This window comes from Astatotilapia calliptera, chromosome 12 (genome assembly GCF_964374335.1).
Source record: "Astatotilapia calliptera chromosome 12, fAstCal68.1, whole genome shotgun sequence".
In the NCBI taxonomy this organism is placed as follows: domain Eukaryota; kingdom Metazoa; phylum Chordata; class Actinopteri; order Cichliformes; family Cichlidae; genus Astatotilapia; species Astatotilapia calliptera.
In genome coordinates, this window is record NC_137433.1 from 28,933,199 (window position 1) to 28,946,963 (window position 13,765).

The 13,765-nt window shown below is 39.4% G+C and overlaps 1 protein-coding gene across 2 annotated transcripts; it reads left to right on the forward strand.

The window, feature by feature from the left end:
* On the forward strand, positions 1-12,671 carry LOC113034273 (somatomedin-B and thrombospondin type-1 domain-containing protein). Of its 2 annotated transcripts, none has more exons than XM_026188694.2 (5): positions 1-465; positions 7,711-7,896; positions 8,340-8,430; positions 11,085-11,243; positions 11,357-12,671. In XM_026188694.2, the coding sequence occupies exons 1-5, from the start codon at positions 216-218 to the stop codon at positions 11,460-11,462; spliced, it is 792 nt and encodes a 263-aa protein (XP_026044479.1). In that variant the 5' UTR covers positions 1-215; the 3' UTR covers positions 11,463-12,671. The 2 variants fall into 2 exon arrangements, with proteins under 2 accessions (XP_026044479.1, XP_026044480.1); XM_026188695.2 differs by having other exon boundaries at positions 23-465; positions 7,714-7,896.
* Positions 12,672-13,765: the final 1,094 nt, after the last annotated feature.

Here is a 13,765-nt window from a genome sequence, read left to right on the forward strand (position 1 = left end):
ATTTTACGCGTCACTTGTTCGTCCAGGCGTTTACACAGAAGATACCTCGTTTTCTGCACAAGCAGGACCATGCTGCACTTGGATTTTATATAGAAAATACAAATTTCACCTTAATAACATTATTTGATTATTATTTTTTTTTTTTTAAAAAGGCAACAACAGCACAGAGCAGCAACAGCGTGTGTGGAGCAAGTGGTCCCAGAAAGATTTCCGTCATGGGAGCGTATGGATGGAGCTCAGCGCGTCTTGGCTTTGTCGTTTGGGGATTTTTGGCATTTTTCTGCGGAGAATTTGTTCCACAGGCTGAAGCAGGCTGCAGGGAGCGAGAGAGCCCAAACTGCTGCACCGGCCGGAACAACGAATGTTTTGAGTACTCCAGGAGGAAAACAGTGTGTTACTGCGATACCTACTGTCAGAAAACAAGAGACTGTTGCGAGGACTATCAGAGCGTTTGCCAAATATCTGGTGAGTTGTTTGCTCTGTTGAGCTCGCTGACATTTGATATCAGATAACAGCAGTTTTGTCTATTTGAAGTTTGAAAGCTCAAAGAGCGAGGAAGAAATAAGGTATGTAGTGTATATATGTTTTGAATCCTATCCAATGACTGCTGCTGTTCATTGTTGTTTAGTTTTGGGGAGGGATGGCTGCCACTGAGGTGACACGTAGGGAGTGAGACATACTACACGTAGCTGTTTTTAATATGCCCAATATGGCTCTTTGTTTTAAGTGACCAGCGAGAGGTGACTACTGTCTGCCTTGTGTGGTTTTACATTTGTAGCTTCGACTCATGACCTTCACATCACAGCTTCACATTGCACAGCCTGGACATTAAGTGGTCTGAGAGACCATAACAACATTAGTTTCGTCTTAAAGCCAGAAAAATGACCTTAAATTAGAAACACTCATTTGCTTATTCCTTAAAACGTATTTGTGGGCAACCCCCCATCATCAACCAGGCTTTTGCTATATATGGACAAATGAGGGAACAGACACCATGGAAACAGACTGCCAAAGATGGTCAGAATTACAGTGGAGCTATGTCTTAGATGTGACAGACAGGAAACACTCTGACCTGTAACAAAAGCAACTCTTATAGTGAAGTATTTGGCACTACTCAAGTTCACAAAGAGATTTCTCTGGCATAAATACCCTGAGAATGTGACCCTCTTAAGCACACTTGAGGGGTCAGTCCTAAAGGGAAAAGAGCTTTTAAACTGTGGAGCAATCCCAGTATTATATACAAGCTGGTTTGAGTATTTTATCTGTTCTGTGATGTGAATAGGCTGCCCCATCCAGACTTCAATCACTAACTTAAAACTGTGTACACAACTAACACAAGGACAGTTGTAATACACTTCATTAGACCTCACTGTTTACTATAAAGAGCCCATAAACACCTGCTAATCAATTTTAGCTGTAATACTGCCGTTATCAGAGCTACACTAGTTTTTGTACAGGTTAAAGCTCAGCTAAGGAGCATATGGTAATACAAGGGATCTAAAATGGAATAAGGATCCAGCATTTCATCTTTGCTGTATTGTCAGGCTTTAGAAAAGCTAGGCCATGACAGGAGACTTCACTCAATGTCTTTAAAACAGATCAGGCTGGTGGCATAAAGTAGCATGAAGGATGAAGAGGATTATTCAGGAATGAAGACATATTAGTAAACAAGTAGAGAGAAGAATTTTGAATGCATTGCGAAACCAAAGGTCAGTATTAACTCCCCTTTTCAGCCACCTGCGTATGCTGGTTCTAGTTACGTGGGAGGGGCTTAGAAAAGAGAGGACTGCTTATTTCCAAACATTGGGAGGTTTTTTTCTTCTACTTTAAAAAAAATTCTCCTTTTTTGATTTACCCTATTGCATCTTTAGTCCTTTTGCATCATTAGGTTTAAGCCATTTTTGCATTTTCAGGATTCTTTACTTTAAATTAAACAATTGAGTTTCTGTAAATTTAGGCTGAATTAGACTTGAGTTTGTTTGTCTTTAAATATGCTCAAGTGAAGCAATTCATCTCAGTAAGTGCCATGTCTGCTTTTATTTTGTTTACAGTACTGTTGTAGTGATGTGGTCCTTTACTGCAGTGTGGTGGAAATGTTGGACTGAAATTGAAATGGGGGTAGATAAGCTAAAGTATTCATAAACATCAGTATATTACTTTAAATTGCACATGAAAGAGTTAAGATTAACATACACATGAGTTTTTCTTTTGGCTTTGCTCTCAATGCCAAGCTGTTTTTATTGTTATGGAAACATTAGAAAGTGGATTTTTTTTAACTAAATAAATAAACTCTACAGTGTTTGTAAAACCAGAGATGTGACTTTTTGAAAGCAAGGGAGGAAGCAACACTTTGTGAACAGACCCAGATTTCTTTTTAATTTAACAATCAGCTAGATTGCCATTCAGAAACATCATTTTGCCATTCACAAACCAGATCCATGTGTCTGACAAGCTGAATGTTAACAGGAAATGAGCTCAGGTTAGTGTGGAGCCATCATTGTAACAGCCTCTTATCTCAGCTCTTATCACAGCTCACAGCTGCCCTGTGCAGTTTTTTTTAATTTTTATTTCACAGTCTGAACATAAGAACGAACCCACATGGATCAATAAACATTTTGTATGCAATCTGAAAATCTTTACAGTAAAAACACAGCATTTATCGTCAGGCTTGGCTCTGCTCCATCCTAGCCCCCTGATATGTCCTCACCCACTTAACACTCAGAGTTGATCCTGAAGCTCTGCAACACATCAAGCAGTTTGTGTGTGACACTATTGGAGGCTGTAATTACCTCCTGTTTGCTGGAGCTCAACACAGTGCTTTGAGTGGGTGACATCAGATCAGACACAGAAAAAAACATGGATATAAACACTCAGAGATGTTGTTAAAATGAAGGATTTGACAGGAGTGTGAACTGTGTGTAAACACAGAAGGACACTGTACAAGTTAAAGTAATGATTGAGCAAAATCAACTTGTTATAACATATAGCAAGCTGACATGATTTTTCTATTTTATGAACTTCATGTTTTGGTCATCAGTCTGGCTTATATAACTTCAGTAGTTGCAGGCTATTAATTTCCAAATGTACACCTCACAGCAAAAACTACTTGTAGGCATCTTTTGGCTGGTTTAGCAGGTCGAGCTGTTGGCCACCATTTTTTTTATTATTCTAGCCACAAACAAAAGTAAAAGTTTAAACCTCTCACTAATTAATGTTTATCTGAAAGGAAAACATCTCACAGTAAGATTAAGAACCAAGGAACAATGAGCTTTTGCTTCTGGCATCAGCACCTCAGAAAATTTGCTTATATTTTATAGAGACGTGCCAAATCTTTATTTGAAATCTTTGAAAGGTTTTTGCATTGGCAAAGATTGTGATAGATATTTAACTACCAGGAGGAAATGAGTTTTTAAAGACATACTTTGTATTGGTCAAAATCAGCACACCTTTTAAGTTGGTTTTGTCAGATTTCTCTGTTTATTCCATTCATGTATGAAATTAAACTGGATAATGCCCCCAAACAACTGCCAAATAAGGTCTCAGAGGCATTAAAGGATGGTTGAAGCGTGGTAACACTTGCTTCCAGAAGGACTTTGATGTTGTCTCCTGTTATAGAAGTGATTTTCATACACCAGTTTCAATCTTAACTCTATGGTTCCCATTACGATAAGCTCCCATTCCTCTTCATTGACTCTAGAGATCATTTGGGGCAGTATGAAGCAAGAAGGGGCAGCTTCTCTCTTCTACTGCAGCCTCTGGTGGTTCTCACCCTAACAGGAAAATACATTAAAGCCTCTGCATTTGGTACATGAGACTTTTGCTCATCATTCATCTCTCTCTCTCCTCTCTGTTTCTCTTTATTTTCTCTCGGGCACTGTGCAGTATGTTGTCATGCCACAATGTTTCCCTCTTTCCACCTAAGTTCACTCCCTCTTTTTCTTCCTTGCATCCCACATGTTCTCTGTTCTGCTAGTAGGGAATGTCTTTACATAATGAAGACTAAACAGGCCAGCTGTTGGATTTTTTTTTTTTTGGGGACAAATATGTTAAACACCTCTTGGCACTCACATGCTACATTTTGCAAATCTGATGTGCAGCATCTGGTTTCTTCTTGACAGGAAAACACTGCTGAGCTTGAAGGGCATTAACAGTTTTCACTCACTTACTGTACGCACAAATGAAGGTGCATATGCATATCACTAAATCGAAGGGGGCTTGCAAAGGGAAACTCCTGCCTTGGCTGTCTGTAGTGTTTGATTGCTGTGTTTGACTCTGTCCACCTATCATCAGGTAAAGGTCAAGGTAATTTCAGTACATTATTCCCTTTTTCTAGACTTCTTTCCTCTGCAGCTTCAAGGTTTTTGTCAGACTAATGGTGTTGGTGAGCAAATAGTGAGCATTTTCACACAGAGAACCTTTTTGTTTGACGAAAAATACAAAGATAATCTTTATTTTTTGTCAGCACTTCCATTTTTTTTAGTGTATGTCAAATCCGAAGCTCAGTTGAAGCAACTACACGAGTAATCTACTCAACTTTGTTAATGCTTCCATTCCTGAAAGGAAAAATTTAATCGTGTTTCACAGACAGACAAAGATCGCCTTATCTGTGAAGCCTCTAACTGTAATTCTTCTTTTTCTTTCTTGTTATAGTTTTTCTTCTTCACTTACCTTTTTTTTCACACACTATGTGTTTATACAAGTTCCTGCATTTAAGCATTAGATATTATTAATCTCTGGCTCTTTTCCACAGCATGTCTTTGTCCTGTCTTTCTCCCCTCAACCCCAGCCATTTGCAGCAGATGGCCGCCCTTCCTGCTTGTATATAGGAAACATTCACCTGCTATTAGGGCTCAGTCCAGTCTTCTCAACTCCTATTAACAGGCTTGAGGTTCCTGTTTTGGTGAAGATTATAAGGCTTGTCTGATGGGACCAAGGCCCAGACAGGGAAGGGAGGGTGACCGTGGAGGCTTTGAGGTGCAGTGGTCCTCCAGAGCAGCTGGACATCTGGGTCTCATCAGAGAAGAGATGGGGCTGGAAGGAAAGGGAGGGGGTGGGTGAGTGAGTGAAGCTCAGAACCAAAAAAAGGAGACAGATGGGGGGGAAGAACAAGGGAGAGTGGGGGACAACGTAATCAAAGGAGTGGAAGATAAAGCAAATTGGGCAGGCAGGTCTGAGACCCTAAAATGGAGGTAGAATTCAAGGAGAATAAAAGGAAAGGCAAAGGAATGCCATCCCAAAAGGCTATTATCCCACTGAAACAAGAGTGACTGGAGTTTGGCAGAAGTTGAGAGATAAAAGTGCTTATGTTGGATCATTGGTCATTGGTTCTGTTTAGTTTAATGCTGTCTGAGGCTTTGCCTGCTGCCTGAAAAATTAGTCATAGACAAGCAAAGTCCTTTCACTTTAAACTTTGACAGCAACCAGATTTGTACTGTGGTGCTGCTGGTTCACTGAAACGGACGACTTCCCTGTTTTCCATATTAATGACACTTATGGTAAACTGGTGAAAATAATCTTGATGAAAACAGAAAATAGAGAAATATCATTAGTTAAATTACAAAAATAGATTTAACCTGGACAGAATAATGCAGTTAAATTGCTCTCCAAAAATAAGAAAACGCACATCTAAAATCTATCTCAGAAACTCTGTTAAAAATATCAGCTTTTCCAAAAGACAAAAGCTGAACATGCTGGGAACAAGTGCCATTTGTTTCCTGTATTGGGGTCAGAGGTCAGAGGTGGTGGCAAGCTTTCGAACTGAAGACTTTCTCATTAACAATGCAAACAGGGGACAAGAGTGACTATGTGGGTTAGGCTGTCAGACTGTCAGCAGGGTTGACATGTGGGTGGTGGAATTGTTGCACTGGTTGTGCCAGAAGCAGACTGAGGGACCACCACAGCTTGGTAATTGCCTTCTGACCTCTGGCAAATCAGCCCAAATGGCTGAGACTCCCAGACAGGGCCTTAGTCCTGCTTATGTGTATGTCGGTGTCGATCACAGGGATAATAGCTGTTTCTCCTCCGGGTGTGGGAACTAGCCAACCCTATTGATTTCACTGCACGCTCTGCTATGAAGCAAATACCTCAACTGGACTCCTTGCTTGTGTTTTTCCCACCATGAGAAAGGAAAACAGCGGCATGAAAGCTGCCCGTGAACGTCAGAGGATGTAGCAGCGGGAAGGAAAGGCAAGAAGACAGGAGCAAGGATAAGAAGAGGTGGAGGAGGCAAGGGTAGGAAGCTGATACGGTTGTAGTGTCTAATGCCATCCCACCCTGAGTAATCTTTCAAGAAAGTGCATGTATCTCATCACGTTTACAGAGGCAAATGAGCATGCCTGTGTATTTTAGGGAAAGGATAGAAGAGGTTTAAGTGGGATGATTTATCAGACAGAAATTGTTTGCTGTGTGTGGTGATCTGGGAAAGGCGAGTGTCAGGTGGGCAGCACTAATGTGCAGGAATGCAGAGATTCCACTGTGGCTTTGTGGATCGGCTGTGTCACTGAGGCAGCTGCCCCCCCCCCCCCCTCCTCTCCGAACCCCCAACAGGACCATGGGAATGAACCAAACAGGCGGCATCTTGAAAGCACTCTCTCCCTCTCTCTCTCTCTCTGTCTCATGTTCACACACATAATTATTCACTCACGACATTGTATAGTGGGGTGAGTGTCTACTATAAAGACAGTGTAAGGGAGATTAAATGAAGAGGGAGGATTAGATTCAGTTATGGTATATTTATCCGCCCATTCCCTGTAATTTCACCACCAACGTCTACAAGCTTCAAGCTGGGTGCACCTGCTCTTATTGTCGCAAACTTTTATTTTAAAGGATGAAAACAGAAAAAGCTCTAAACCACAAATGTCAGGCTTTCTAAAAATATTATGGTGTATACATGCTTACAGCTGTTCACTGTTGTGTTGAACTTACCTGATTTGTTTATGTGTTTGTGAAGTATGCCCTTCCTTGTAAAAACAAGACTATTAAAATGTCTGCTCCTATTTAATCTCTGTGCTGAAAAGCTCTTGATTACTGCTGGAGTTTTGGGGCTTTGATCAAGGCAGTCATCTAAGTGATACAGCTTCCTCTTTGCTTGATGTAATTAACTAAATCAGCCTACTGAACAGGAAGTATGATTACTAAAACTGCTGTGTTTATGTGGCGTGCTGAGTTCACGGGCGTCCGTGTGTGTGTTTGCGTGTAAGTGTGGGGTAGAGGGAAACCAGAGAGAACAGGATGCAAAATTAGCCTCTTATTTAAATGGTCCCCCCACATTTGACCTCAGTTGCAGACTTCCTGAGTCTGGGGTTAGGCTGATCTGAAATAAGTACATGGTAGTGACCCAGTCACTCGCCACCTACCTACCCAAGTAAATGTTCAGTGGACTGGCATCAAAGTCTATATCAGGGCATCTGTTGCAGCTACACTTTAAGCTGTATAGTACATGACAGCAAAGATTAGGGGAAAGTTTGCAGCTCCCTCTGGACTACAGATAAATTCTTTTTTATAATTAGACCTCTTGTTTTACTATATCAGAAAGAAGGGTATCTTTCTTCTTAAACACCTCAGTCTTTTTAAATAAATGTAAATCTCACCTTGAATCCCCTAACTTTATTAAACAACCAGTAACACTGAAGAATCTATGAAGAAATATTACTTTATAATCCATTTAACTCCTGCAATCTTAAGCTAATCTATGGCTTTCTGATTCCCTAGCAGCCATTGACTGTGTGGTGGGATCATGGGGTCCCTGGTCATCATGCACATCTTCATGTGGAATTGGTAGCACGGAAAGGAGTCGCCAAGTATCTGTTCCCCCTAGAAATGGAGGTACACCCTGTCCTGATCTCAAACAACGTCGAGGATGCTTCGGAAACAACGCCATATGCAGCACCGCGAAAGGTGACAGCATGACTTTTTCTGCATTTATGTATGTTACAGAGTTCAGTTCACTAGCACTGTTACAAATTAAACAAGCGCTTTGGTATTATCTGGGACAACTGTTAACTTTCTTTTGCTGTAAGAAACAAATCTTGAGTCTGCATGCTCCATCTGCCTGTCACTTTGCTGATGGAACAACTGAATTTCCCCACTGAGGAATAATAAAGGATATTTCTATTCTGTCTTCAGCTGTGCACTTTTCCAAGTAATTAAAAAACCTTAAGACAGGAAAACATTTTGAAAACTTACAAGGAAAGCTGAACTCACTTTACCTTAGAGCTGAGTTGCTCAGATTAAACAGTAGATGCCTTTATAAGTATGATCTTTACTGGATGCAACAGCTTATTAGACCTATTTGCCCTCTTTTTAATTCTCATCTGCCCGTGCTTATACCTGACTTCCAGAAGTCGCAAAAATCTTGCCTAATTCTTTCAAGAGGAACTTCAAGGACCCTTGGAGGAGACCACACATGCTGATGAAGGAGGAGAAGGCCAGGTAAGTCCTTAATATCAAACCGCAAGATACCAGCTTTGTTTCATGTCTCTAGTGTGGGATTTGTCGGGGCAGTGGCAGGTGATTACAGATGCCCTTTTTTAAATGTTTGGTAATTTACTTGAGTTATTTTAGCCTGTGAGTCATGGTTAACGGCTTTGTCTGGCGAAATTATTACATAGAAATTACATAAAAGATTTTATTAAAATATAAAATCTTTTATGTACTTTCAGTAGCTTGAACTACATTTTAGTTGCAAGTGCTTTGGTTGTGTCTGAAATATTTTTTCAGCATTGATTATAGCTGGAACTTCTTTAAACAGTTTTTTTTGTGAATTGCAAAATAGTTGGCAGGTCAGTCAGCACTGCTGTAGAACCTTTGATTAAATATTTAATATGCATATTTGAGTTCATACCATCACCGTAATTATACAAACAGTAGCCTTTCTTTTCTTGCCAGCAAACTTTCAGATGCATCTCACTCAAGAATAAAGGCACTTATTCAACATTTTCCTTGCTTCCGCTAACTCCAAGGCTGGTGGATTTCACAACAGGTTCATACCATATTTTCCCCCAGTTTTTCCTTTATTTAAAGGTCAACTCTGAGCACCAAAAGATTAGGGAATACTGGCAAAGACTGAGGTTGCTATAGCAAGCACGTCCTCAAAATTACTTTGGGTGTGTAACATGAACTCTGTCATTGAATATTTGCATCAGGAGCTGACCTTTCCTGATAAGTCAGACGTAATCAATTTAAAAAGAAAAGCCTTCGCTGTATAAATTTGATCTTTGATCTAAGCTGATTACAAATCTTCTCATTATGTTCTCTGGGAAAAAATCTGAACTGGCTTCCTGACAGCTTACAGCTTTTCTCAGTAATTAAAATGGACATTGGATACTTTTGTTTTGACTGAAACAAAACATCAGGGGACTGGGAGTGCATTACTCATAAATGGCATTGATTCAGCATGAATTTTACAGAGTAAGAGCAATTTCACACAGACATCTGGTATATTAATAGTGGTGTCTTTGAAATTAAATGAAGAAGCGAGGGTTAACAGCGATAACAGTGAAATGATGATCAGTTGTCTTTGGATGTATATTTAAATCTGGATATTAGTGGATATTAGAGACTGGACATTAAGACAAGGTCATTATAAAATAAGGGAGGATGGACCATAACACAAGGCTGTTATGCAGATTTAGCTTGTAAAAGCTCAGCAAAAGAAAATAATATCTGTCTGCAATTTTTAAGACAGAAATTTTAGTCAAAAAAACAAGTATTTAACAGAAGGTTTCACTGTGGAAAAGTTAAGGAAACAAAGCAGAGACATCCCACTACAGACATGCAGACATATACTTTATGTCTTACAGGCAAACAGAGTAAGGATTTCATACATATTTACAACTTTCTGAAATATTTCTGAAATAATCTGAGGAAGAAATAAAGGGAAACTTCATGTTTTCTTTGACAAGTCACCCAAATTTGGGTAATATTTTGTCACACCTGTCTGAATCAGCTGCAAAATAAATAGTGGAATTAACCCATTTATCAGAAAAACAAGGCTTTATTTGTCCCTTTTACTGTGCAGACTGAGCTGTGATTACGATGGGATAATCCAGGCGATCAAGACACAAGTGAATCACTTGTGTTACTTATCAGCAAATTTTTACTTTGTTAAGTAATTAAAGTATTAAACTTGGGTCACCAGATACAGTCACGATAAAAGTAAAGTACACCTTTTTGAATTTTAATTTTTTAAGTATCAGGGAATAAAACAGTGTCATTATTTATTTAAAAAGCACCAAGTGAAAAGACAAAGAAGAAGAAGCAAAATGTGAAAAATAAGCACACCCAACGATTTTATAGCTTGTGAAAGCATATTTAGCAGCAATATCTTGAGAGTTGGTATGAGGCGTTTGTGCTGATTTGCTGCATTTAGATGTGCAAAACATCTCAACTCTGCAAAACTAAGCCATGCTGCCACGTTCCTTTTAGAGAGAAGAGGCTTTTCCCTGTCAATCATTACAAACCATCCATATTTCTTCAGACTTTTTCTGATTGTATTGTCACGAGTTTTAACATTTAGCATTCTAACTGAGAACTTTAAAGTCTGAGATGCAGTTTCTCTGAGCATTGCACAGTCTGATCTTGGGGTGAAGGGTTAAGCTATAAGTTTATCACACAGTGCGTCTGCATGTTGGCTTTTATTTTTGTTAAATAAACAAAGACAGAGTGTAATATGTCACATTTTATTCACCTGAGGTTGTATTTAATTAATTTTAAGACCAGCTAAGGACCAGATGATTATTATGCCTTGATATGTAAAACCTCTTAATTCAAAGAAGAGATACTTTGTTTGTACCATTAGTGTAACTTTAAACAAAGCAGGATATTTTTCAGAAACTGGAAAGCTTAAAACTGGCACATGCCCCTGTTTCTTCATCTGAACATTTTCCATCTGTGTTTTCTGTTTGAAATGCTCTGGTTTCATATGTGAGCATGAATGATGTGATTGACTGGATCATTGATGTGTTTCTGAGTCTCAAATATATTATTTGCCTTTGAGCATTATATTTTTGACTTGATAATGAATGCAGGTAAACAGAGTCTTCTACTTTGACACCTTCTTTCCCTTTCTTTACCCTTGCTTGCAGTTACTGTGTGCATCTGCAAGTGAAACAGGCTAGCGCGGCATGTAGACTCAAACTGTGGACCGTTCGACTGATGAGAGAGACTGCTGTCTGTGTGGAGTGTCAAAGTGATGCCATGGCAAAGTCAGATCGCTGTGGAGGCGATGGTGTAAGGGGCACCAGGTAAACAAGCTAACTGAAAGATAACTGAAGATATGTTCATCCATTACATTCCTAACTCAAGCTTAAGTTAAAAGGAATTTGTTACATGCCTGATTGGCTCCTCTGTTCTTTAGGACCTTCTGGTCAGCAGCTTCAGTCGCGGGCTGTCACGGTTCCTGGATTCGACAGTTTTCTTCTGAGCGCTGCCAGTGTTCTGACAACTCTTTCCTCTTTGTTTGAGGCGGCACGCTACTCTCAGCATCCTGCCAAGTGCAGGACAGCCCTGCCAGCCAAGCCAGACCCTCCAATCCAGATTACTGGATGGGTAACTCAAGGATATTAGCAGCATCCTGCCACTTTTTTTCTTTCACCTCATATTCTGTACTGTATAAACTCTTAAAGCACACATAAATTCTTGCATTTAACGTCTGATTTTACAGCCACGTAATTCTCCTCTAAAGCACAGCATCTATTTGCCTTTTTACCTCTGAGTCTTTGCTATCTACCTCCATCAATACAAGTGCATTTTCTAATGCATAATGTATAAATATAGAAATATATTATTTTGCTTTATACATTTTCTACTTATGATTGGTTTATGTAATGTATATGTGTCTATATAGCTTCAATAATTTGTATCCAACAGTGTAAACATCAGACATCTGTCATTTATCCCCAAACAGTCCTAAGTCATCAGTGGTTTTGGAGATACTAAAACTGATCATCAAAGTCATATCCAAACTAGGATCCTTCGCTCAGTATTTTGATGTTGTATCTTTTTTATCCCAAAGGGCAAAGTTGAATATCAGGTACTGATTCTCAGGTGCTTAGATTTCAAGTCTCATTCATGTCTGCCTCTTCTGGTGGTCAGTCACAGATGTTTTCAGTAACATGACTCATAGCGGAGATCAATCACATCTGTTTAGACTTAATATTGCTGGAGAGGAAAAAGAGCCATATAAGCGAATTCACTGTGGTTCTGTCTGTCTTGTGTCCAAGACTTAAAAAATGCTTCATGATTACTCGCCCTGCTCACGGGGGAGTTTTATCAGAAGAGTATGATCCAAGATAAATATCGTGAACAGCCAACTCCTATATTTTTAATTAACCGAATCTCCTCCCAGCGCTCCCTACAGTTCCTTTACTTTTTTCAGTTCTGTTTTTGTTGTCTCTGTTGACTCTGTGTTTTCCCTCAAATAAAATACAGACTAACTACAGCTTTACCTTCTTGAGTTAAACGACACAGCATAAATTCCTGCATCTCTTTTGCTGTTGGGTTAAGAAGAAGGCAGGTGCAGTCATGTTATGGAAACCTGTTACTTTCTCTTTACATCCCCCATGTCTGTGTTTGTGTGTTTATTTATTATAAACCATGTGGTAATTTTATAAGTGCAGCACAGCATTTTCTGTACACTGTCCATTAGTGAAATAAATAAAACTATACCGCCATATCTCCCTCTATTGTATTTCTATTGATGTGTGGATTTCACTGCATCATTGCATTCAGTTTGCAAATCCTTGCCACTGTTTTCCTTTACACACCTACAACATATCTGACTTCTCCCCTGTGCAGTAACTACTAGCATCAGCATGACACTGATAAGTATATTCCTGAGTTTACAAGCAGCATTTCACACCATTTCAACGCAAACATGTCCATTAACATATTTTCTGGCATTCTTGGCATTTTTGCGTGGGCTGTAAACGGGATGACGACAAACAAAATGACAACTAATGTGTATAATCATGTTTTGTTGTTACACTCTACTGAAATTTGGGGTATGTTCTTGTCATGTAAATTCTGGGAATTTTGTGTATATGTATATATACTATGTGTAATTATGTGTAGACGAAACATGACAGATGTGGCAGCTTACGTCATATGTAAAAGTATCTTCATACTGGTATTTGGTTTGGTTTTGCGGATTGCATATTCTGATAGCCAGTTTGCCTCCTCATTTAGGTGATATATAGACTAGTTAAGTGTATATGGAGAAAGGGATGTTTGAACCTTGAGACTCGCCCTATGACAGCTGGGATGGATGAACCTTGAGATTCACTCTGAAAGGCTGCAACTCTTCATGTTTACAAAGCTTGTGCTTTTTGTCACTCTTGGCAGTTTTTAATTTTTTTCCAACCATATGTCACATAAATAATACCAATTAAACCACATTATCAGAGGCTTCTTTGTTCCCCATAATTCTAACTTTATTTGTAACCATTTCCTCTGTGTGGAGTTTGCTTGGTCTCCCTTTGCTTGCATGGATTTTGTCCAGTTACTCTGACTTCCTCCTAGTCCCCAGACATGCATGTTAGGTCCTGTGATAGACCTGTTATGCTGTAGAAGCTCAGATAGGCTCCAGCCTCCACCTAAGCATGAATTAGCACTGTTACAAGGGTGAATGCTCATAACATGACCAATATTATGAGTGCCATCATATGTACAGGTAAATCTTTATGTACAAAAGCTCAGGCTGGTTTGGCTCTCAATGATGTGAAACAACCAGACTCCAACACATCGATTCCTTAAAAAAACTAGTGCA

What these genes read in the sequence shown, in the direction of transcription:
- LOC113034273 (XM_026188694.2), top strand. Translation starts at nt 216, where the DNA reads ATGGGAGCGTATGGATGGAGCTCAGCGCGTCTTGGCTTTGTCGTTTGG. An exon ending in GAGCGTTTGCCAAATATCTG is followed by an intron (nt 466 to 7,710) that starts GTGAGTTGTTTG and finishes CTGATTCCCTAG; the next exon opens with CAGCCATTGACTGTGTGGTG. An exon ending in CATATGCAGCACCGCGAAAG is followed by an intron (nt 7,897 to 8,339) that starts GTGACAGCATGA and finishes CCTGACTTCCAG; the next exon opens with AAGTCGCAAAAATCTTGCCT.